This window comes from Serinus canaria, chromosome 4A, assembly GCF_022539315.1.
Source record: "Serinus canaria isolate serCan28SL12 chromosome 4A, serCan2020, whole genome shotgun sequence".
Taxonomy (NCBI): Eukaryota; Metazoa; Chordata; class Aves; order Passeriformes; family Fringillidae; genus Serinus; species Serinus canaria.
Genome location: NC_066318.1, coordinates 7,802,272 through 7,825,180, shown reverse-complemented (window position 1 = coordinate 7,825,180; position 22,909 = coordinate 7,802,272). Strand labels below are relative to the sequence as shown.

The 22,909-nt window shown below is 42.0% G+C and overlaps 1 protein-coding gene across 6 annotated transcripts in view; it reads left to right on the top strand.

Moving 5' to 3' along the window:
- Positions 1–14,723, top strand: part of KLHL13 (kelch like family member 13) — a 78,439-nt gene extending 63,716 nt beyond the window's left edge. For all 6 annotated transcript variants that reach the window (XM_030228846.2, XM_030228847.2, XM_050974409.1 and 3 more), the window contains 2 exons: positions 6,532–6,645; positions 8,199–14,723. In XM_030228846.2, coding sequence (XP_030084706.1) covers positions 6,532–6,645; positions 8,199–8,686 — 602 coding nt within the window. In that variant the 3' untranslated portion in view covers positions 8,687–14,723. The remainder of the gene's footprint in view (positions 1–6,531; positions 6,646–8,198) is intronic.
- Positions 14,724–22,909: the final 8,186 nt, after the last annotated feature.

The following is a 22,909-nucleotide window of genomic DNA, read 5'->3' as shown; positions in this document are numbered from 1 at the left end:
GCGATTCAGATATTCTGATGTTCTGGACTTTTTAATTATTAAAAATATTATATTTCACCTATGATCTTATTTGTACAAATGACTGAATGACTTGGTCCTGGTGCCTCTTCTTTTACCCCCCTTGCAAAGATATTTAGTTTAGCTTGACCAAAAAACCCAAACAACCCCAACCCAAACAAACAAAACAAAAACCGAAAACACCAAAAAAAGAAACAGACAAAAACAGAAGAAAAAACCCCATACCAGTTTCCAGAGAACAAGATAGAAACAAATAAGAAATACATGGTAAGTTTCAATTTAACCAGAATATGCAGAGGATGACCCCTATTAATCCACTGCATTTTGCAAAGCCATAGTGGTTAACATTTAGTCAAGTCTGGGATAGGAGACTGAACTGTAAATTTGTCTGTGCTTTAAAATTGAAGTGTTACAGAGATTATGCTTGGAAGTTTAGCATAATATTATATCTAAACCAGATGTAATGTCTCATTATTTAGTTTGCTGTTTTCAGCCCAATATTCAACTTTCCCTTGTCCCTTTGTGGCTTCTACCTCTTGGTACCAAGATTTGCTTTCCAGAAATGCACAGATATCTGTAAGTGCTGTGAGAAATATATTTAATTGAAACAATACAAAACTTGATTTCTACTGCAGAATCTGTGGCTTCTTAAAATTACTGCATCTTGGTTATTCTCATACACAGGTCTAATTCATTGTCATGTTGCAAATTTTCATAGGAAACATACAGTACACTGCTTCCACCAAAAAAAGTGGCCTGGCTTTGCTAGAAATTTTAATTCCATTCCAATGTTTGATTAAATGGGATATTTAAAAATGCCTCCTGTTCCAAAAAGATGGGAAACTGCTTAGCAATAACTTGTTTTCCCTAGACAGCCATTTTCTGATGCAGATACTGGAGTTTTCAGAATTTTTTACTATGTGTCACTATTTACCTGCAAAGACATCCTAGACAATCTCAATATCCTCTAAAAGAGTAAATGTACAAACTAACATGTATTGATCTCTGAGTATCAGAAAACCTGATATATAGCCTCAGTGAGCTATTTTTTAACAGTATGAATTAATAGCAAATAATCAGATTGCTGACCTTGTGCACTGTACAGTCTGAACAGAGTAGGGCTATAAAAATGTCAGTGAAAAAGCTGCAAGTCTGACAAAATCAATATGAAATAATATTGTCACTAAGCCAGTGCAGCCTGTGTGTGAGGGAGGCTTCGAGTGCAGTGTTACCTTACATTAGATCAAGCAGTATCTGCTGACCTCAACTCTTCTGCTTTCTTAATTAAAATACAAAATTTAGCACCTATCTAAAATTCTTTTGTAAAGATATCATTAAAATGCTGTAGTAATTTCCACACAGACCTGCAAAATGCCACTGGATGATTCTGTGGGAAGAACACTTTAAATGCTAAATATTGTCACTGTCTGATGCTTTGATTTGGGGCTTCAGGTTCTTTCCTTGTTAATTGTGAGGTGAGTCACTTTTCATTTTCATATTTCTTTCGTAAACCTTGACAACTGGAAGATGCAATCCAGCTTAAACTTCCCATTCTCTTCGGAAGAGAAAAGCTCTAAGGCTTTTCAAAGAGAGAAGGTCAAATCTGTGTTGGACAGATATTAAAGAAGTTGCCCTTGGGTTCAAACTAATTTCAGTCTGTTGTTAGAGAGGAAAAATTCCCAAAACCTGAGTTGAGCTTTCTGGAAAATGGGTTCTTATGGAAAAGGGCCAAAGGATTAAAGTTACTAAAACAATTTTTTTTCCCCCTGACATTCATGTGAATAAAAATTAAACTTTTTGAGACTTTCTATCAAACCTTCTGAAAACAGTTTTCAGATGTTTCTTCTTCTGAGAACTTTGTAAATGCCACTTTCTACATTTGTAATACTTGCTTTAATGTAGTAATGAGCTGCTGTTTTACTAGTGCATGCCACTGAGAAAATTTTGGTTCACTGGACAGGATGAGTGAATTTCCAGGTATGTGGTACATGTGTTGAAATGTGATAAATGTAGCCTTTAAATGTCCTGAATTATGACATTATAATTGAGATTTTTCAACCCTTAGGTGACAGCTTAGGGCTGTGCGGAATTCAGCACCCCTCCTGGAAGGATTGTAGATAATTCTGGTTAGTTCCCTTTAAATGTCAAGGCAGGCACCTGCCAGAGATACTCCCAGGAGGCAGGAGAGCAGCACTTGGGCACAGGAGCAGCCCAGCCTGGAGAAGGCAGGTGGGCAAAAACAAAGAGACAAAGGGAGAAGCAGGTGTGGCTCCCAAAGGTACTTGTGAAGCACAGCACACTGGCACATTCCAACTGGACACTGGAGACTCTTTTCTCTTCTGACAAGAAGATTTTTGTAGCTCACTGGAAGAGTTCAGTTGTGCTTGGTGATGGCAGAAGCCGTGTGTGTCTAATGCACTAGAAAACTCCTGCATTAGGTATTGTCCAGATACTTCAGGCTCTGCTGTTGATGGGCTTGAGTCAAGTTTGGTGGTTTTATATATAGGTTTTTCCTCAGCACTTTAGGGGAAATTGGGTTGTGACTAAACCACAGATTGATTCATCATGCTGCTATAAAGACAGAGAGAGAAAACTGCCAGGCCAGTTCTTTTGACCCTCTGCCCATCAAGTTGGAAGATATTTATTTCCAGATGCCCTCTATGATGTTGAACCCTCCTTGTTTGTAAAAACTTCCGCTGTGAGTGTGTGTGTGTACACACACACACATATATATATATGTATGTATGCATGCATGCATGCATGTATATAAAGATATAGCTAATATATTTTAAGTGTTGTTGATTGGTATGTACCACTATCCAGTTGGGCTGTTTACTGCCAGAGTAGTATTGTAAATATCAGACCAGAGTGTGAACTAGAGGACCTCTTGTGCAGAAGCTTATTTTGGAGTGGCTCCTTGCTATGCTAGGACAAAATAAATCAAGACTATTTAACCAAGTCAGCTCAGAGTTGCACATGAATAAGCTGTATTATAGAAATAGTATAACAAAATTAAGAGCCTGGGTTCTGGAACATCACAGAGTTGCTAAGGTCTGCTGTAACAGACCTCAAGACACTTTAGAAGCTACTGACAGAGAAGTGTTAAATATCTGTATACTCCTCAAATAGCATCACAGATGGTACTATAAAATGAGTGCAGGCTGAACATCCCTTAGGACTGCCAAAACTTTGTGTCTTTGAGATTTCCTAATTCTATTAAAATGAGGCCTGTCTTCCCTGGATTATGGTAATGAACACATCAGAAGTTCTACTGTCAAACATAAATAGAGCCTGGTCTGAATCATTCATGGTGTCAGAAGAATGAATCCATCACTCTCACTTAGGTGCATTAAAGTAGCAGTTTTAGAGTGTTTTGTGAACTCTGTTCTGTCTGGAGATTTTCTAAAGAAGAATTTGTCTCTCTTAATTTATGGGTACCTTTAATAGCTGGAATTCTGAATATTTTTTTCTTTTCAGTGCAGAGGGATATCTTGCTAAAACAGAAGTTGAATGACCTTGCAAGGTAACAGGGAAACAATTATACAGATCAATCTGACAGCAGAGTAGGGTTTTTCAGCTGGAAATTAATTAGCTTTGTTTTAGAGCACAGTGGATGTGAGATTTGGGTTGGAATAGTTTGTCTGAAATAGTGTCAGACAGTACTTTGGCTGTACTAGGAATGCTAGAGACAGTTTTGAAGCCACATCAGAAAGTGATGGCTCTTGGACTCAGCACCATCCTTTCTCAGATAAATAATGTCCTTACAACATGGTGATAGTGATGGGTACCAATTCTGTATATTTTGTCTTCTCTTGCTAAAGGGATATTTTGACTGTGGCTTCTCTCAAATGCAGTTTGTAGTGCAGAGTGAGATAAAACTGTCCAGCATTAAATGTCACATTCATCTGTGTGCTGCTGGCTCTGCTCTTCCTTTGCACATCCTCTGCTCTCCCTGTCCTTGGAGTGTGTTAGAAACACCAGTTCCTCACCTCAGTGCAGAGTGGGAGCTCTTTGGGAAGGGGATGCAGTTTTTGTGGAATCAGCAGAGCGATGTTTCAGCACAGAGGAGCAGCAACACAGGTTGGAAGGGGCTGCCCTAGGGGTGGAACTGGGACAGCTGTAATTACTTCCATAATAAATCTGTTTCCTTCTGGTTTTGAAATTTCTGCACATCTTTGCTTCTGATTGCTAAATAGAGCAGAGTGGAAAGGAGTTTTCCTTTTTAAAAAAAAAAATTGGAATGGGTGAATACGTTTACAAGAACAAGCATGGGTTTATTTGGGGATTGGGCAAAAACTGCAGGTGATGTCAAGGTGGCACTGCAGAGAAACACAACTCACAGGTTTAATTTTAGGTGTCATTTGTGGAATCAGTGCTTTGTGCCTATACCTCTCTTTGGACAAGACAGTGCCTCCAGCATTCCCTGGATTTGTGGCTAAGTCCATGATGGGATGCAGAAGGCCTACAGCATATCAAATGGAAAATAATACAGTTTTCTTTAAAAAGGAGATTTCTGTCTTTATTAGGAAAACCCAAACAACCAAGGCAGATCTTAGATTAAACTTGGGAACTTGCCCATATATTGGGCAGATTTTTTAAATCAAAAATTTGATACATCACCAGTATTGCAGACACACCTGACTTCAGTTCCTTTGTGTTGGATTGTTATTTTTTGTCCATCTTACACATCCCTGAGCTGGCAGAACTGGGAGTCCTTGTGTGAGCCACTCGCACAGAACCAGGTGCATTTCAGGATTTCATTACTGTTTTGAAACTGTTTCAAGAATATGAAATCAATAATTTTATACATTCAAATCAACATATAGAATTCGTTTAGAAAAAAAGCAGAAATGTAGTGTGTTTGGCTTGTATAATGAACTTAATGTTCTGGAGTGGCCCTTTTCTGCCTTTCATAAATTTAAAGTTCTGCTCCTGGGTGGGGAAAAGCTGAAGCAAATCCAGTGTGCTGTAACCATTTAACAATTCATATCTGCAGAATAGGTTTTTTTATTTTTCACTTCTAGCCTTAGAGGATGCTGAACTGGCTGTCAAACAGTGTTTCTGACATTGGAACTGGAAGCTTCTATTTCCAGTGCATGTACTTGAGACACTAATTGCATGGAATTATGTATTATCATCCTGTTTTGCAACAATAAAGAGGTTATGCAGCAACTAAAGGAGAATTCAGAAGGTCACTCTAATGTGCTCTATACTAATTTTTTCATTACTAGGGATTTTTTTTTGTAATCTGAGACCATAGCTATACTCCTCTAAAGTGATCCAGAGGATCTTTTAAAAACAGCTTTGGAGTTAGGGTGAGGTGCTTTATATTCATTAAGTGTTACTGTCTGATGTTCTTTACTGGCCTGCTCTATAACTCTGTAATTAGGATTAAACTAAAACTAGATTCTGCCTTTATCATGACAAGTTTCTCAGATTCTAAGGGTGTTTTCTCTTTTGGTTGATATGTAATCCTGCACTGTTAAGTCACCATCACTGATTCCATAGAGCTGACTCAGATTTTCTACTCTTGATTCAATAAAAACCTTGTTCTAGAGCGAGAAAAATGCCACTTTTAAAGACAGATTCAGTTTTTCTATGTATAGTTCATAAACATCCAACAAAGATTAGGCAGTCCTGAATTATTTAAAATGAGATTTAATTTGTCTTTGGATAACTTAATTATTGACAATTTCTCTGTGCATCAGAAAGTCACTATATTATAGGGGTTTTGAGGAGCTTGTGCCCCTCTGATCATACTGTAGTGTTCAAGCTGCCAAACCTAGTGCTTGCTCCATTGTTGAATCTGCCCTCTCTTTCTATTCCCTGTGATTGTTGCAGGCCTTTTACTGCAGCCTGTGTCTCTCCCATCTTACACTGGAGACAGGTTTCCCTCTCAGGAATCCATTTTGCACTTTTGGGTGCTGGGTGTGTCCTCTGTGATTTCTGATCTGATAAAACCTTTGATCATTCTAACATTCCAGCTCACAGGGAAAACTGCACAAATGGAGTTGTGCATCAACACAGGCACTGCTTTTCTCCTTGCCAGATTCAGGGATGTTTCATCTTTTTTCTTTTAAGCTTAGCTTTTGTAAATTGATGTACTGACTTGCATATGCTGTGCTGTATGTTGCTGTGCAAATCCTTAATAAAACATTGCAATACAATAGAAAATTAGCACACAGAATAGAAATTGAGAACACAGAATGTTCTCTGAGCAAGTTTGCTGATGGTACAACCCAGCTGGACACAACCCTATGCTGCCTGTTCTTGGTGACCCTGCTTTAGCAGAGGAGTTGGGTGAGGTGGAGTAGATGATTTCCAGGGGCTCTTTCCAGCCCCATCTGTTCTGTGTTTCTGTGATAGTGCTCAATAATTCCCTTGAGACTCCCTCAGCTGAACAGTGTTACTTGTTGGCACTTTTTCTGTGAATGCTTCTGCCACTGCACTGAGCTCAGCACCAAACTGCCATGCTGTTGTCACCACTTCTGTGCTCTCCTTTGTCTCCAACAGCCACTGTGGAATGTTACAACCCCAGAATGAACGAGTGGAGCTACGTGGCAAAAATGAACGAGCCCCACTATGGTCACGCTGGAACCGTCTATGGGGGGTTAATGTATATTTCAGGTAAATCAATCATGCCTGTGACATCATCTCTGTGGAACAATTCCTTGTCTAACTTCTTCAGTCTCAGCAGCAGACAGTACAAATTAGGCTGTGGTTGCAGTAGGATTGCCATGGTATCAGTAGTGATGCAGTTTTCTATGAAGCCAGTCAAACAGCACATACACTGCTGGCTCTGACAAAATTATTGTAGATAATGTTATGCTTATTAATTGAATAGCTCTGAATTCCAAAGCACTTACTCACTTTACCAATCAGAATAAAGTTTTCTGTTGCCACATATAAAAATTTATACAGCAATATAATTAAACATAATATTTTATAATATATAATTGTGTATAACAGTATTAAACAATTATAACATGTATTGTGATATAATCTAGCAATTAAACACACCCTCCCTATAAACTTTGGAATGCATTGGAAATTTTATAACTTTAAACAACGTTTGCCTTCATTGAGGTAGTGGAAAGGGCTAAGTTTTCATGTTGATCATAGCATATAAGTGATATCTGTACTTTCACTGGTTTTTATTTGAAATATGCTTGTCCTGTGTGTTGCTGAGATTGTAGTTCCATTACTTTTTTTTCCAAAAGTGTTGTCTGAAAATCTGCCATTAGCTTAGTTTTTAAAGAAGATTCAATCTGCCAGTGATCATTGCAGGAATCACAGCCCTATATTCTCCTACTGAAATTTTAAAGGATGTCCTCTTGAGAACTAAGCCAAAATTCAGGGCAGGAGGTGGGACAAGGTTGCTTAGCTGACAAGAACTGGTGGGGGATGTGCTGGAGCTGCTTCCTTTAGGGGCTCTTGTGCCAGTAAGCTAGGAGAAATTTGCTTTGAATTTAATGTAAGGTACAGGTGCTTATTTTTCTGTGAGCAAGTCCATTGAGCCCCTAATTGCTGTGCTGCTGTCAGTTGTGTTTTGCCCATTTTGCTTGTTTTGCTGCAGGTGGCACATACATATGCTGTCTGCTGTGTTTTTTTCATGTAGATCCCACAGATTTTTCTTTTCCTTTTGTCCTGGAGCCTCTCCAAATGCTTTTGCAGGGAGCTATGGAGAAGGTAAATGTAGAGAGAACCATAGGTAACTATTAACTGAAGAATATTTGAAATGTGTGTCCTCTCTCTATTCACTTGAAGTTGATGAAAAAAGATTTTTGATGAAAATTCTACTATGTGATATTTAAAACACAGTGGCATAGTATCAAAATTTGAAAGGGAAATGGATTCTTGATGGTGAGAAACATGACTAGCAAACTGAATGAATACAAGCAAAGAAATAAATTTGCAAAATAGAAGTGTAGGTAACAGTTTTTTGTTCTTTTAATCTGCCAGTATCAATTGTGTAATGAGGTGAGTGTAAGACATGGCTTCTGTCCATATTCCCATTTAAAGGAACAAATGTCATTTGAAATGGAGTACTTCTGTGGTAGTAGTCTAAGCTAGAGTGAAGAAGTTTCAAGGAAGATGGAATTCTTTCAGTAAAATGTATTTGTTGTTATTTAATGCTTATTAGGATGAGCCCTCCTCTAACATGTGTCTTGTTTCTTCAGGGGGAATTACCCACGATACTTTCCAAAAGGAACTCATGTGCTTTGACCCTGACACAGACAAATGGACTCAGAAAGCTCCAATGACAACAGTCAGAGGTCTGCATTGCATGTGTACTGTAGGGGACAAGCTGTATGTTATTGGTGGAAATCACTTTAGAGGAACAAGTGATTATGATGATGTTCTAAGCTGTGAATATTACTCACCAACTCTAGACCAGTGGACTCCAATTGCTGCCATGTTACGTGGGCAAAGTGATGTCGGGGTTGCTGTCTTTGAAAATAAAATCTATGTTGTTGGAGGATATTCTTGGAATAACCGGTGCATGGTGGAAATAGTTCAGAAGTATGATCCAGAAAAAGATGAGTGGCATAAAGTATTTGACCTTCCAGAATCCCTTGGTGGCATTCGAGCCTGCACTCTCACTGTTTTCCCTCCAGAGGACAACACAGGGTCACCGTCCAGAGAGTCTCCTCTGTCAGCACCTTAGAACCATCCCTTGGCTCACCATGTTGTAGTAACACCTCTGCACTGCATCATGGGCTCTGTTATTTTTCTTCAGTAGTTTCTGTTAGGCTTAGCCTACAGCATTTCATACAATTACTGGAAAAAAGAAAAAAGACTTTGACATTATTTGTGCTGTTTGTTTGGCCTAGAATGTCTCTCAAGTGGTTGACAAAAAAAGATGTACTCGCCCGAGCCAAATGTTTAACAAATGAGAGGGTGTTGTCTATAAAATGTATGAACTAGGTACGTTATTAATGTTCTATGTTGGCTGTGAGGTACCTTGTAGCTTACATTTGGGAGCCCAGTGAGTCAAATTTGTATTGAACATGTCACTGAATTTCCTGTTGAAATCCTTTTTCCTTTCGTTTTTGACTGCAGATCACAAGGGTAGGTAGACCACATCAATGTGAACTCTCTGAAGGTTGCCAAGGGGCCTGAGCTACCTCCCTCTTTACACAGAGTATTTTTGACATATCTGTTTACCCACCTGACTTTGTGGGTGCTTTCAGAGCATATGAAGTTTCTTAGGCAGAAGGAAGAAATAAAATAATTTTAAAATATTAGCACTGTACAGGAGCGGACCTTGTAGAGGCCGGGAGTTTTTTATAACATATATCGAGTGTTTTTCCTGAGTCAGTTGAATGATACTTCAAATAAAACATCCTAAACATATTTGTGATTTTTAATTTGGGTTTTTTTTTTTTTTCAGGAATTGGCTTCCGCTTGCATGGAAGCAAACACTATTAACAAATGGGAATTCAGTGCAGTTGTGTATTCTGTGCTATGGCTGTACTGAATATGGGTAGTTAAGGGCTAGAATCAGTAACTTAAGCCACTGAATTTGACCAAATGGTTCCATCCAATCAAATTTAATCTACCTTTTCTCCTTTGCTGTTGGGATAACTTGCATAATGTGTCCTCTGTATAGTCTCAGTTAATAAGGTTATTTAGCACAAAGTGCAGCTTCAGTGAGGGAGCTGCTTTTGCTCAGTGAACCTGGACTACCACATTTTACCTTCTTTTGTTCAATAAAACTTTTAACTGCAGTTACCCAGTCTAAGCTACCTCATTAATGTATTTGGTTTTCTTCCTCTGCCTCACTGTCTCCAGGGTACGTGTGACGTAAATCCACGTGGGTAGGTGAACCTGCTAGGAAACCAATGCACAAGTGATCATGAATGGGTATTTTTGACCTACTTTTAAGAAACTATTTTGGTCTGATGTGTTCATTTTATTGTTAGGGACTGATGAAAAACCAGTCTTAATGTTTTTTTCCTTGGAGAACTGCTTATCTGTGCAGCCCTGCAAATTCACAGGAATCTTTACCTGCTCCAAAATACAGTGCCCTGCTGACAAACTGCAGCTCTGATTATGCCATTGTGGTTGTTCTGAACTTCCCATCATGTTACAAGTAATTTTGTTAATGAACACTGTCACAGGGGCATCCTCTGGGGAAAACTGTTTAAACCAGCTTATTGTGTTACCTGTTAATAATAACCAAGTAAAGCTTAAGAGACTTTTGTTGGGATTTTGCTATTTGTGTTTTGTCCCTGCTTGATGCAATCAAGCAGCAGGATTACTGTGGTGTTGGATTTGGAAGTACTGATATTTATTCTTTGTGCAGTTTACTAGTAATGGTCACTACCAAAATCTACGTGTAAGCTTTAGGTTTCATAATTGTTTTGGTTAAAATCAAAATCAATTGTTCCTCTTTGAAAAGATTGAAGTCTGGATTCCATGTGGTTGTGCAAGGTTGTTGCAGGTGGAACAGCAGCACCAGTGGATACTCCTGGAAACTGGCCGGTGAAATTGATTCATCACCCTAAGAATAGTCTTCTTATGCTGTGCAAAGCACTGGATAGAAAAGTGTTGCTCTGTTGTTAAAGGATTTTTCAATCATTTAAGTGTCAAATGCTACTATTTTTTTTTCCAGCTCAAAGATCAGATTTTAGATCCTGCTTGAGTTTAAATCCCCCGAAATCCATATTCAGTGTCTCTTTTATTAATTAAACTGAAAAGTATTTGAAGGAGTTGCAATTCCTTTAGGATAATGTAAATATATCCTGCTCTTTGTATGCTGGGGATGAGGGACACAGTGTTTAAAAGTGGGTATCTCACTGGTGTTCTCTGTTTGAAGAAGCTTAACATGGGTTCTGATCATTCTGAGGTGGTTTAAAGCCAGGATGTCAGTTTTGTGTCTGAGCCTTGTATAGCCAGGAGCTGGTATATGGCCACATTGTTGAGATTTTTTTGTTTGTGGGTTTTTTGTTTTGTTTTTTTTCACTCATTATTTGTTATACATAAAATGGAAGACTTATTTTTGAACGTTTTGTCATCAGTGGATTAAATGTAGTGCTTCAATCAAATTAATCTTTGGGGTTTTTTGGTTTTTTTTTTTCTTTTTTTAATCTCCTCCTGGATTAAAGTGTTTATAATTACATTAGTTAACATTTACTCACTAGGATTGAAAAGCAAACATCAAAAATTTGCCCAAAACTGCAGACTGGTTTCTTCTGTAATGTAGTATAAAGTGACTTGATGCTCATTGAGTCTTTCTAAACCATAGCATAAGAGCCCCTTTCCATCTCTGAACCCACAGCTGTAGGTACTCACTTGGATACAGCAAATCCCATCTCCATTTCCAGTCAGGCTGCCTCTTCATGAATCTTGGATTCTCTCATGTTGCAGTTGTAGTACCTGAATCGGAAAAGCATCTGGATAAAAAGCAATTATAGCTATTTGATTTGAATGAAATTAGGGTTGCATGGTGTGCCAGCTGGGAGAGCCACAGGAGCTGTCTGCCCTCTCCCAGTGATGCAGACACACACTGCAAAATTCATGCAGACTTTGCTTTATGGTGCCCAATTAGCAGCAAATGCCAAAAGGGCTCACTTCCATGCTCAGTGTGCCCAAAGGCCCAGCTGATATCCCTGCAGAACCCAGCACTCTGACTCCAGACATCCAAGATGACATTTCCCTTGTTCTGTGTTTTGAAATAGGACAAGAACAATGGGGAAGTCGACCTGGGAAAATCCAGGTTATGTAAAATTTCTTTGCCTTGTTAATCTCAGAGAGTTCATCATCTACAGATATACATTTTTCTGTGATTCCCCTCCCCTTAGAAAGTTGTAAAGTCCAGGAACCTGGTCCAGGGAAAGCAATTCCTGCAAGGATCCAGCTGGTCTTGTGACTTCTTGGGTAATGGAGTTGTGCTGAAGGGATGAGCACTGGTGCAGCAGAATGTGGCTGACAGCCTGGCTGTGGCTCTACAGGCCCCCTGGGTGAAAGAATCACTTTACCTGCTCTCAGGACAAAAGTGAGCTGTTTTCTTCTAAACAATGCTATTTTTACATTGCCCATTCTGTTTCTGAGGGATCTCTAAGGAGGAGCATTTTAGTGACAGTCAGAAGCTCATACCAGTATATGGAATAATGGCAATCATGGATTAGAGCAGTTTGCATGCAGATAAATAAAGTTCTCCCTAAAATCTTACAGTCCTTATCTGATGGGCTAGTTGGACATCAAAAAATAATTCAATACCACAGCAACAAGCACAGTACAAATATCTGGAGAAGTTTCTAACCAAAGAGTTGAGGATGATCTGATCAGAAAAGATCATGGCACTTTTCTTTGCAAAGTTCATTCTGCCTACCAGAATTGTTGTTCCTTCTTAATTTGCCCTCCAGCTGGTGATTACCTCAGCTTTACACTGGTGTCTGACTCTGCTGGTCACTGTTTCCTTAATCCTTGGTTTGACTTGATGTCCTTGGTAGCTGACATCTCTGTTACTTCCTCTGCTCCTGATCAGAACAGATAAAGCAGAGGCTTTTTTAGTGGCACTTACATCAAGAGAGAAAATAACCCATTGTTGATAGATGTATTTGTAATTCAGCTGGTGCATCTTGGGAATAGAAAAGCAGTTTGAAGCTAGTGGAAGGTATGTGCATGTTGCAGGAGAAGTGTGTGTCCCCTTTCCTCCTGGCTTGCACCTTTGGTGTGTGGAGGGTGGTGTGCAGTGGTGACCCAGAGATCTGGAGGGAGAGTCAAGCTCTCATGTGGCACTTTATGCTTTCCATGCTCTGTGAAAGTGTTCTGTCCTTGCACACCATATGTAGCTTATTGGGTATTTTTTCTTTTGTATTTTAAATGTGAATAATGATTCTTTATGTGCAAATGTGGTCAGAAAAAAAAAAGTCTTAAAGGTCAGAGTTATACTTTGCTTAATTGATAAAGATTTTTGTCCCATGAGTATTGCAGGATCCGTTCAACTGTGGAAAGGTGATTGCAGTTAGAGAGCCAGCGTGGAAATCCCCATGGCTTTCCTGCCTGTCACAGGACCTGTCACCAGGTCACACCTTGTTGCCAGTCTTTCACAGGTCACTGAGTGAAGTTCTTTTCTCTGTCAGTAGGCTCCAAATTTGCTGTCCAGCTCTGTTGGACCTGCTGATTACCCGCTCTGGGGAAGAGGTGGTGGGATGTGTTTCCTTTTTAATGACCTGGTAATTTGTATAGAGGTGCAGCCCAGGGAAGCTGGGAGTGGTGCTACAGCAGGAGCCATACGTGGCTGACATTCCTGAAGGGATGGTCTCCTACTCTGTGTATTACTTTGGCTCGAATGCTGGTTTTTCCCCCATCTTTGGGAGGATTTATTGCTGCTGTTTGAGTTTTTAACTTTTTATTCATGAGTAATGCCTCTGTGAGTCTGCAGTGGGAGCAGAAGGTTCAGGTGGTTCTTTCAGAGCTGTGTGCTGTCAGGCTGTCCACATGGGTATTAACCCCTTTGGAGCTCTGTTTCCTAAGGGTTTAGGAGAAATTATTTTGCAATGTGAAAAGATCTCAGATGAAAACATGTTTGGGACTGGAACAAAAATGCATATTCTTTTAGATCTTTTTTGGTCATGGCTTAGAGGTTAGTTTGGATTTTCAGCTTTCACAGACTGAATAGGAAGTAAAAAAAAAATATATATATATATGTATTTTTTTTTTAATAACTTATAGTTGGCTTAAGTGAGTCAAAGCTCAGTTATTTGTACCTGCTTGCACTCTTGGCTGGCCTGTTGCTGTATTCTCCCTCAGACCACAGCATTCTGTGCTGTCTGGCATCTGTTTCCTTGTGTAAGAGCACCTCCTGTCTTCCCTGCTGCCTGTTGATTGAGTTCCAAAATCAATCTGAGCTTGGGTTCTTACATCCAAAGTACCTGTGGAGCTAAAGACCACGTGAAGCTGTGGATTGAGGGCCAAGGCTTTGACATTTGATTCCCCACCAGCCCCTCACTGCTTTGCAAGAAGTTCTCAAAGCCAGCTAAAATCTGTGTGCACGAGACAAATCTCTCAGGCTGAGAATTTCAGTAACCTGGGCATCTAAAGACCACCAGAGTGTCCTTGTCCCCTCTGCAAGGACCTTGTGCACATGAGCTGCTGAGGGCTCTGGGAGGGGCAGGCACAGGAACTCCTTGGGTAGCCAGACTTTCTGTTGGCCTTTGATTCTGCTCTCTCTTCTGTGCCCAGGTGGAGATGGTGGGAGGGCAGGTCAGGGTTGGGTCACACTTTCCAGCTCTCAGTTGAGAGCAGGTTTGTTTATTCTCATCTGTCTGCACAACACTGCAGGAAAAAGAACTGTAGGAACATGTCAGATTTCAAACATTGTTTCACAGAACAGTATTCATTAATAAAGGAAAAATTAGTCTGTTTTAACCTGTGTTCCTCATAACCAGGATTGTTCCAAAATACTTGGATTCTGTTGAATTAACAACTTTGCCTTTACCTCCCTTGTTCAACGTTACTGTAAAAAAAAAAAAAATTGCTTGGTTTCTTTTCCATTTGTTTTTCATTGCTTGTAACCTTTTCTTAGAAATGTGGAAATAATTTTCCTTACATGTTTTATGCACCGAAATAAACACACCACTGATCACCTGAGTCCCCTCCCCATGCTTCTTACTCACTGCCTGCCAGTGTATCTTCCCATATTTTTACCCAAATGTGTGACAGCTGTCAATAAATGCCATCACAGAGTCATACAATTCCTGCTGATGGGTGCTGCATTGGGAATTGGGATAAAGAGGGGTCATCTCTCTTAAACACTTCTGGAAAATAAGTTGCTTTGAAGATCAGGCCTGTCCTGTTTAATACATTTAAATGCAGATTGTTTTGGCCTGTTCTTGTTAACTTTACTTTTGAATGTTTGTCTCTTTCAGCTATTTAATTGCATTGGGTGCTTACAGTGCACTGTTTATAGAGTGTGTGTTCCCTGCTCAGCCATGGGTGAGGCACTGGGGGCTGAGGTTTCCTGGGGCCCTGCCTGCCAGCTTCCCTTCCTCCCCAGAGAGCCTCATTGGGAGTGATGTTCTTCCATCCTCAGGGGAACAACCTTGTGTGACTAAAGAACTTCTACCAGGGTCAGGGGCAGTGAACTTGGAAGGAAAATCAAAGCAGCTTCCTCATTGCAGTTAAAGCACAGCCCAAGTTTCCAGACAGGGGAGAGGGAGCTGCTGTCCCTTAGGCGTGTTTTGTCAGGAGTTGAGGATATTAGCAATGAAAGGATCGTTGCTGTAAAGGAAGACAATAAAATAAATCCCTACATCTGTCCCCAAAACAGAGAGATTGCTTCTGTTGATATACCACACTATTAATATTTGACTTTGTGTGTATATGGGATGTCTCAAGTGCTCATGTCACATAAGTGATGCCCTAGTTCCCATTAGTCACAGTGTTCTCTATCTAGTCAATTCTGAATAATGTTTTAAAATAGCATAGAATATTAGAGGATACACTTTTCTGGTTTTATTTCCTAAGCCTTTTTAAAAGAGATTTTATGTATCTTGTTATTTCAGCACTGCTGCATTTAGTCAAACCCAGGAAACATGAAATGTCAGGTTTTGGTTCATCATTCAAGTCTTTTTGGAGTTTCTGCTTCTCCTTTTCACTTTATGGAATTTTAAGAAGGGGATGGCAAGAAGAAACAAAGAAAAGGAAACATCAGGTGCAACTGAATGAGAGTGTCTGCTGTCAGCAGCTCTGCCATTTGGACAATTTTATGATTTGCAATCCTGTAAATTTATCTTGTGTAATAACCCAGGAGGTTTCCATTTGGCCTGCAGTGACACAGTGCTGGGAAAGGCAAATCCAAACCCCATTGCATTATTCCCTGCTCTGTGATTTGTGTCTCACCCCATGGAGTAACAGTGGGTACTCACCTGCACTGAGGCACTGCAGCCTCCAGGGCCATCCCTGCTCCTGTCAGGGGTGGCTCCAGTCCCTGCTGTGCCAGAGCCAGGGGCCACCTGTGGCCACCTCTGCCCCAGCTGGGCTCCAGCCTGTGGCTCTGGGAGGCTGAAGGGATGGAGTGTGGCTTTGGGAAGGCAGCTGCTGCTGTGGCCCTCTGAGCAGGGACCAGCAGGGCTCCACTGTGGACAGCAGAGCCAGAAAAATACCTTCATCCATCCATGGAGGAAGGATTTTATCTTTGATTGATTGTTCATCAGGCTACTTTGAATCTTGGCTCTCCAAAGCATAGGACAAATCTGAGCTGCAATCATTGCACGTGGAGGTCACTAAGAGCAGGTCTGAGTGATCTCCTCTATTTCCAACACTCATCAGCCACTGATTTTGGAAAGAGAGAAATAGAGTGGGGATTTCTCCCCCCTCACCCCCCCAATTTTCTGCCAAGGCCCTGAATATTTCTCAGACATTTTGTGAGCCTTATTCCAGGCAGACTGGGCTGTGCAGAGGTTAATAGTTAGGACATGACTGAGACCTCTGCATGTCACCAAGCATGTGTCCTGTACGTAGGGATGCTGATAGGAAAAAAGCTGTGACCTTGTTTCCCCTCCCTCTCCTTACTTCCTCCCCAAAGAAAACCCATCCCCATTGTAAACCAGCATTTTCATTAGACCAGGCATCAGATTGGGAATTTTGAAAGATGCCTCCCATTCTTCATTTCACTCTTCATTTTTGCTGTCTTTTAAAAATTAAGATGAATTTTTTTATCTTAGCATCATGTGGCATGAGAGACCAATGCCATTCAATAAACAGCTGCAGCTTGGAACTCAGGGTTACAGCAGAAACTATGCTTCTTAAAGAATCACATTTCATTCTCCTCTTCCATATTTATACACTTATAAATGTGGACTTTCTGGAATTTAGATAACTTGATAGAGATGACATGTGCCATATGGTCTTTAGGACAAATTCCAGCTTCATTAACAGTTCACTGGCTGAAAGGAATAGCAATTAGTCTTTCATGCAGTCTAAAATCAGCTTGTCAATTAACAAACAAACTAAAAATTGCTGGAGTTTCTTTTTACAGAAGCCTCTGCTCTGAGCCCTCTCCCTACACCCCACGTAGAGCTGACTTTGCAGCACCAAACCATTGCACCCTGAGCTCATTGTCACTGCTTTGCCACTGGAAATGGGTCAGGGTTAAGCAGAAGAGTCTCAGTGTGTGTGGTGCAAATATGAAGGCTAAGAGGCAAGTGAAACCTCTGTATTGCCAAATCTCATGGGCTCAGTGCTGGAGTGGAGGGAGGGACCTGCTGAGGAAGCCCTGGAGGTTGCAGCTGCTGAGAGGAGTGCCATGAACCTCCAGGGAGAGCTGATGTCCAGCAGGGTGGCTCCTCAGCTTCCCAGTAACCTGCACTGCCATTTGTTCAGGTTCTGGATGGGGATGAGGGGAGAGCAGGGCCAGAATCTGAGAGAGGCACCCTTGGCCCAGCCTGCCCAGGGGCTGGGTCTTGGTCAGAGGGTGTGATCCATCTTTATTTTCCTAGCTCCATTTGCTGGAGGAAGACCTTTATCTTTCCTGTTTCTTTTCTAAGCCACCTGGGAAGCCTGTATTCCTTTACACATAAAATGGGAACAAAGATTTATTACACTCTTCTGAAACTGGTTATCAGCTAAGGTTTGAAAGACTTGTTTTCTCCAACTGTTTGTTTGTATTACTTTTTGTTTTTTCTCAAAAGCTCTGACATCTTGTGATCAACCTGAAGGAGGATGGGGGGGTCAGGTGACATTTTAGATGTCAACAGCAAAGGCTGTGCTGTCAAGTGTCTGTATTGGCCACCCACAGAAGGCACAGGAGAACCTCATGACCACTGGTTATCTTATGAAAACAGCTCTTGAATTGCCACAAGTAACTGAGTAAGTGTGTGAAAGTCTGCTGTGATCAAGTGTCTAATGCAGGCTGCCCCTCCTGGCTCTGAACTCATCCCTCTTGGTTAATGCCTCTGCAAAATGCTGTGCATGGCTGCTGGGATGGGAACCATCAGCCCCTGAACCGACCTGTGCTGCTCTTGCTGAAGGTGGGATGCCCCTTGTTCAACTTCTTGTTTCTACTCTCTTACTGTGGACCTTATCCATGTGATTTGACAGCCTGCAGTGAAAACAGTTCACCAGAGTAGGAAGGAAAGCCATCTGCTGAGGCTTGTGACCCCACTGTCTGCAGATCCTGACAGCACATTGTCAGATGTGTGGTACTGAGGGGTGGGTATTGGATGGCCTCGTGTGCCTTTCAAAACAGGGCAGCAATATTTTGGAAAGCCCCATCAAATGTCTGTAAAGCAGCTCCTTCTCTGGATGTGTTACCTGTGGCTTGAGCTGGGGGTATTTGAGAAGCCAAAGCACTGTAGTGTAAATACCCTGGCAAGAGAGACCCCAGGTGTCTGAATTTGCCAACACAGAAGTGCTCATTTGGGTTTGTCAGTTCCTCAGTTTCTCTTTGCCCTGCCAGTCCTGACCCTTTGCTTGGAAAGCACACAGGTGACTCCATGTGTGACAGCTCTGAACACTGGAGGGGAGGGTTCCCCACGGGCAGCTCTGCTCCTGCAGCTCAGAGCAGCTGTGGGGCTCTGTTCCTGCTCCCACAGAACTGCTGGGGTGCACCAAGGACAAGGTCACAGCACCATAAATAATTTTAGTAACTCTGCTATTGATAGTGGAGCTGAGCTGGAAATGTTCCTCTCTGAAAGAGCTGGGCTGCAGAAAGGCACTTTTCTCTCTATAATTCAGAAACTGGGCTTGCTCCTAAGTGCAGCCTGTTTTGAAACCAAGCCTTGTGTGGGCTTGCAGGGGTTAATGCCCATCTCCACTGTCAGATGGAAGCTTCCAGGGCTGGTGGGGATGATGGAGCTGCAGAGGAGCTCGCGGGCCCCTTGCGTGTTGTCTGCTCTGCTGTCTGCTCTGTATTTAGGCTGTCTTGTCTTGCTAATCACATCACATCTGTCAGCTCCCTGTGCCTGGAAACTAATTGTAAACAAGATGTCAAGGTGGAGTGGGATGAATTGTTTTAAAAAAGGGACAAAAAAATCAAACCATCTTGAATAGCAAAAAAAAAAAGGGTAAATAGCAGCTGAATGTTACTTAAAAAATATTTTTAGTGCATGTTTTACCATAGCTAATGGATGATGGTTTGTACATGAACATTTGGTTGTAAAGAACATTTGGTTGTAAAGATGTGCACCACAGTGGCAAATCTAAAGCAGTTTCATGCCTTCTCCTTCTCATGGCCTTTAGCAGGTGCTTTACCATTTTTCCACCATTAAGACACTGGAAAGGGCTGCAGCAGTTTAGTACCAACTTTTTCTTGCAAACCAACCTCCACCAGCAGCATTTGCCCTGCTCACACCTTGCAGAATGTCTGATCCTTCTGTGCTTCATTTGCCAGGTTTGCCCAGTAGCAGGACTCTGGTAATATGATCACAGACAATTTAAGAGAGAATATGTCCTGTAGGCACAGAGGAAAGATTTACAGTTTGCTTATTCAGTAAAAGTACTTTGGTTACTAATTAGAGCTAATTATATTTACTACTTAGAATTTCTATCACCAATAATTGTGTGTTCTCAGCTGAAAAAAAGTCATGAACAGGAAGGATGTAACAGAGGAACTGTTTTTCCTCAGTTGCAGATGCAGTGGTAAATACTCAGATGCTATGGTTTATGTTCATTCAAGGTCCATTTTCCTTCCAGCTCCAGTGAATGATGAGGAACCAGGTGAAATGTTTGTGTGTGGGTCACAGATCAGATTTATAGCTCTTGATGGAAAGTTATTTCAAATAATTTTAGGCTTAGAAAACAAATCTGGAGCATATTCCCAGTATTACTATAGGCATATGAGCAAGTTTTGGTTGTAGCCATCACCAAGAAGGGAGTGAACAATTTTCACCAAAACAATTTGATAAAATTACAGGTAAAATGAGTTCTATGAAAGCCACAGTGATTTTTGAAGAAATGTTTGGAAGGATCTTAGGGTTTTGCTGCTTAAGGATGGTGAAGGCCAGGGAAGCACTCAGGTCTTTAAATGCCCTTGGGCAGAGCTGCTGGAACCTGAGAGCTTCATCCCCCTCTGGGCACAGCTCCCTCCAGGCAGGGGAGCTCCTCACCTGCAGGCTCTGCTTCCAGCTCTGGCAGGGGCTGCATTCACCAATGGATTCACCCATTTTGGGTTGTTTCTGGTGTTACCAGCTGCTCCTCACTGAGCTCTGCTTTTGGCTTGGGTGATGGACAGAGAGGGAGAAAGGGAGATCCTGACCAGCCCTGTGACCAGCATGCTCATGGGAAATGCTTTGTACAGTCTTAAGAATTTCCAGTTTTTTGCTTTAACACTTCTGTAAATGTATTTTTTTAGCAAATTTAGCCTTTATGTGCAAGGGCAATGCAGGGCTCCTGCTGCACCTCACAGGCAGGAGTGATGTGACAGCATGGAAAAATTCAACAAGACATTGCCTGTAATTCAGGGCCAGCATCTTGTGATGAAGAGACATTGGGAAGCTGTGACTTACACAAGGACTGAGGTGACACAGGTGGCAGGTGTGCAGGTGGCACAGCCCTGACAGGTCAGTGCAGCTCTGCCAAGGACCTCCAGGATGTGCCATAAAGGGAATAAAAGAGTGGAGCTGTGGGCATGATGCATGGTCTGAGCACAGGGAGGGATAGGGGCTAATTTATATCTGCACAGGATTATTTTTGGGTTTTGCATGTAGTGGTCTGGTGATTCTTTTGTATTCTCCCAAGAAAATAACTGATTGTTCTGGCTGGTTTTTACCCCTCAGAAAGGCAGAAAGACATTGTTTGGTTTCTTTGATGTATTTTTCATGTGTAGCAGTCTGTGCTGTTGTACTATGTAAGAGTAACCATGATTTGCTAATGAGAATCACTGTGTTCCCAGGGACAAACCAGGAGTATTTTTAGCAAGGGGATAGACTAACGAGGTCACAGAGAGGATATGTGGTTGAATTAACTATTTCTATTTAATACACAGACATTTTGCAAGGGATTAGACATTGTAAATCCAGTGGCCTTCCCAAGCAGGATAACTATCACTTTGAAATTATATTTAATTGTCCACTCTTGACTTTTCTGTCATTTAGTGTGTCTAGCCATGCTATTAGTGGCTGACGTCAGGAGAGGCCTGCTGTGACCTTACAATGCACAAACCTCTGGACAGCTCCTCTTGAGCCTCCTCTCTGGGCAGGCTGTTGTGCAGGAAGAAAGGCTTGGCATAAAGGAAAATCAAATTCAGCTGTACCATTGCAGGAGGGAGGGGCCAAATTAAAGGCTATTTTTGTGGGTAGAAGAGTCCTTGAGCTGATGGTTTTGCAATACCTGGATGTGTCTGATGGCCTGGAGCCCCCTGAGCTCAGGATCCAACCTGGCTCAGACAAGGTTCTGAAGCTGCCACTGTACAAACGAACCTGCTTTAAGGCCAAGAGATCTCTGGGGAAAAAAACCCTAGGAATGGGGATTAAAATACTTTCTTAAAAATAATTAAATCCAGAGGTTTAGCAGTAACTGCAAAATGGGTTAATTCCCAACTGGAGTTGCTTCTCACTCAGTATCTGATGGCATGAGAGCCGACACACAGAGCTCCCATCAAACTGCCCTAAATGAACTCCCCCTGGCTTTTCTCCTCCAGCAGGCTCAAAGCTGCCTCCCCCAAATTAAATCTGCCTTTTTCCATGTAAGGAGTGCAGCAGCAGCAGAACTTGCTTGTGGTGAGCAAGCTGATCAGAGGACTAATGGCCCTTGGCCATGGAAATGATCCTTGAGGGCTGGCTGCAAGTGCTCAGCAGAGATGAGAGCATCTGCCTACAGCAGAGGGACCACCAGAGCCCTGGAGCTCCATGGCCTGGCATTCCAGAGGGTGAGGCCTCAGGATCCCAGCTGTCCTGGGAGGAACAGCTCTGTCCTTCTGAGTCCTGGGGGCAGAGGCTGCAATGAAAGCCCCCCTCCTGTCCATGGAGAGCAGGAGTCCTGGCTCTGGGAGACAGGGGAATGTGGAGATCACAGGCATGGCAGACTCAAGGCAGCAATCCACCACAGCTGCCACCATGAGGGACACAAATAAAGGGAGCAAAGTCACTGAGAGCATGAGTTTTAATAATGTCAATGTGTTCTCAAGGTGAGAGTTTGCTTTCTGTAATTGCTCTGGGCCTCCAGTGGTCCTTTTGCTTAAGGTGGAAGCACTTGTCATTGCACTTATCAATTGGTAAATACCAGTACTATGATATTGGTTTGTGTCTGCACAGGCACAGGCTGCTCCTCTGCAGATGATGACTTGGATGGAGTCTGGGATTTCAGCAGGAAAAATGATGAAAGGGCCTGCACTGCCCAAGCTGCTCTTCAGGTAAACATTAAATCATGAAAATCCCAGCAAGCTGCCAGCTCAAGCAGTGCCTGTGGGATCTCTGGGGGGAAAGAGCCATGATCAGTCATCCATCATTGTGCAGAGTTTTGCTAAGATAATTTTAATTCTCCTCCTTCAGGTGAAATGACCAGAGCTCATGAGAGGGATGGTGTGAGCAGGGTCACCTGCTGCCTCCAGCAGGGAGAGCTGACCCAGCTCTGCAGGGGGAGGCAGGATTGAGTCTGCCTTGGTGGGAAGGAAAAAACAGGAGGTTAGAAATCTAAAGAAGTGAAGGGAAAGGGAGAGCAGCAATAGGATAAAGGGAGCATTCCACAAAAGGGAAAGATGTGCAGGAGAAAAGGTTCTTTGGTATCTTTCCAAGAATGTCTCAGGTGATGGGCACACCAGGCAGATGCCCTCTGCCCTTGGATGCTCCCCCTCTGGCATGGCACCAGCTCCCAAATCATGCTTTGCAGAGCCTCAGTGGTCTGGGGTTGCTGATCTGTGTGTTGGCAATACTGGGGAGGGCATCCACTGTGGGCACACAGAGGGCAGGCTGCACCTTCCCAGGGCTGGAGCTGGGAGCAGAGC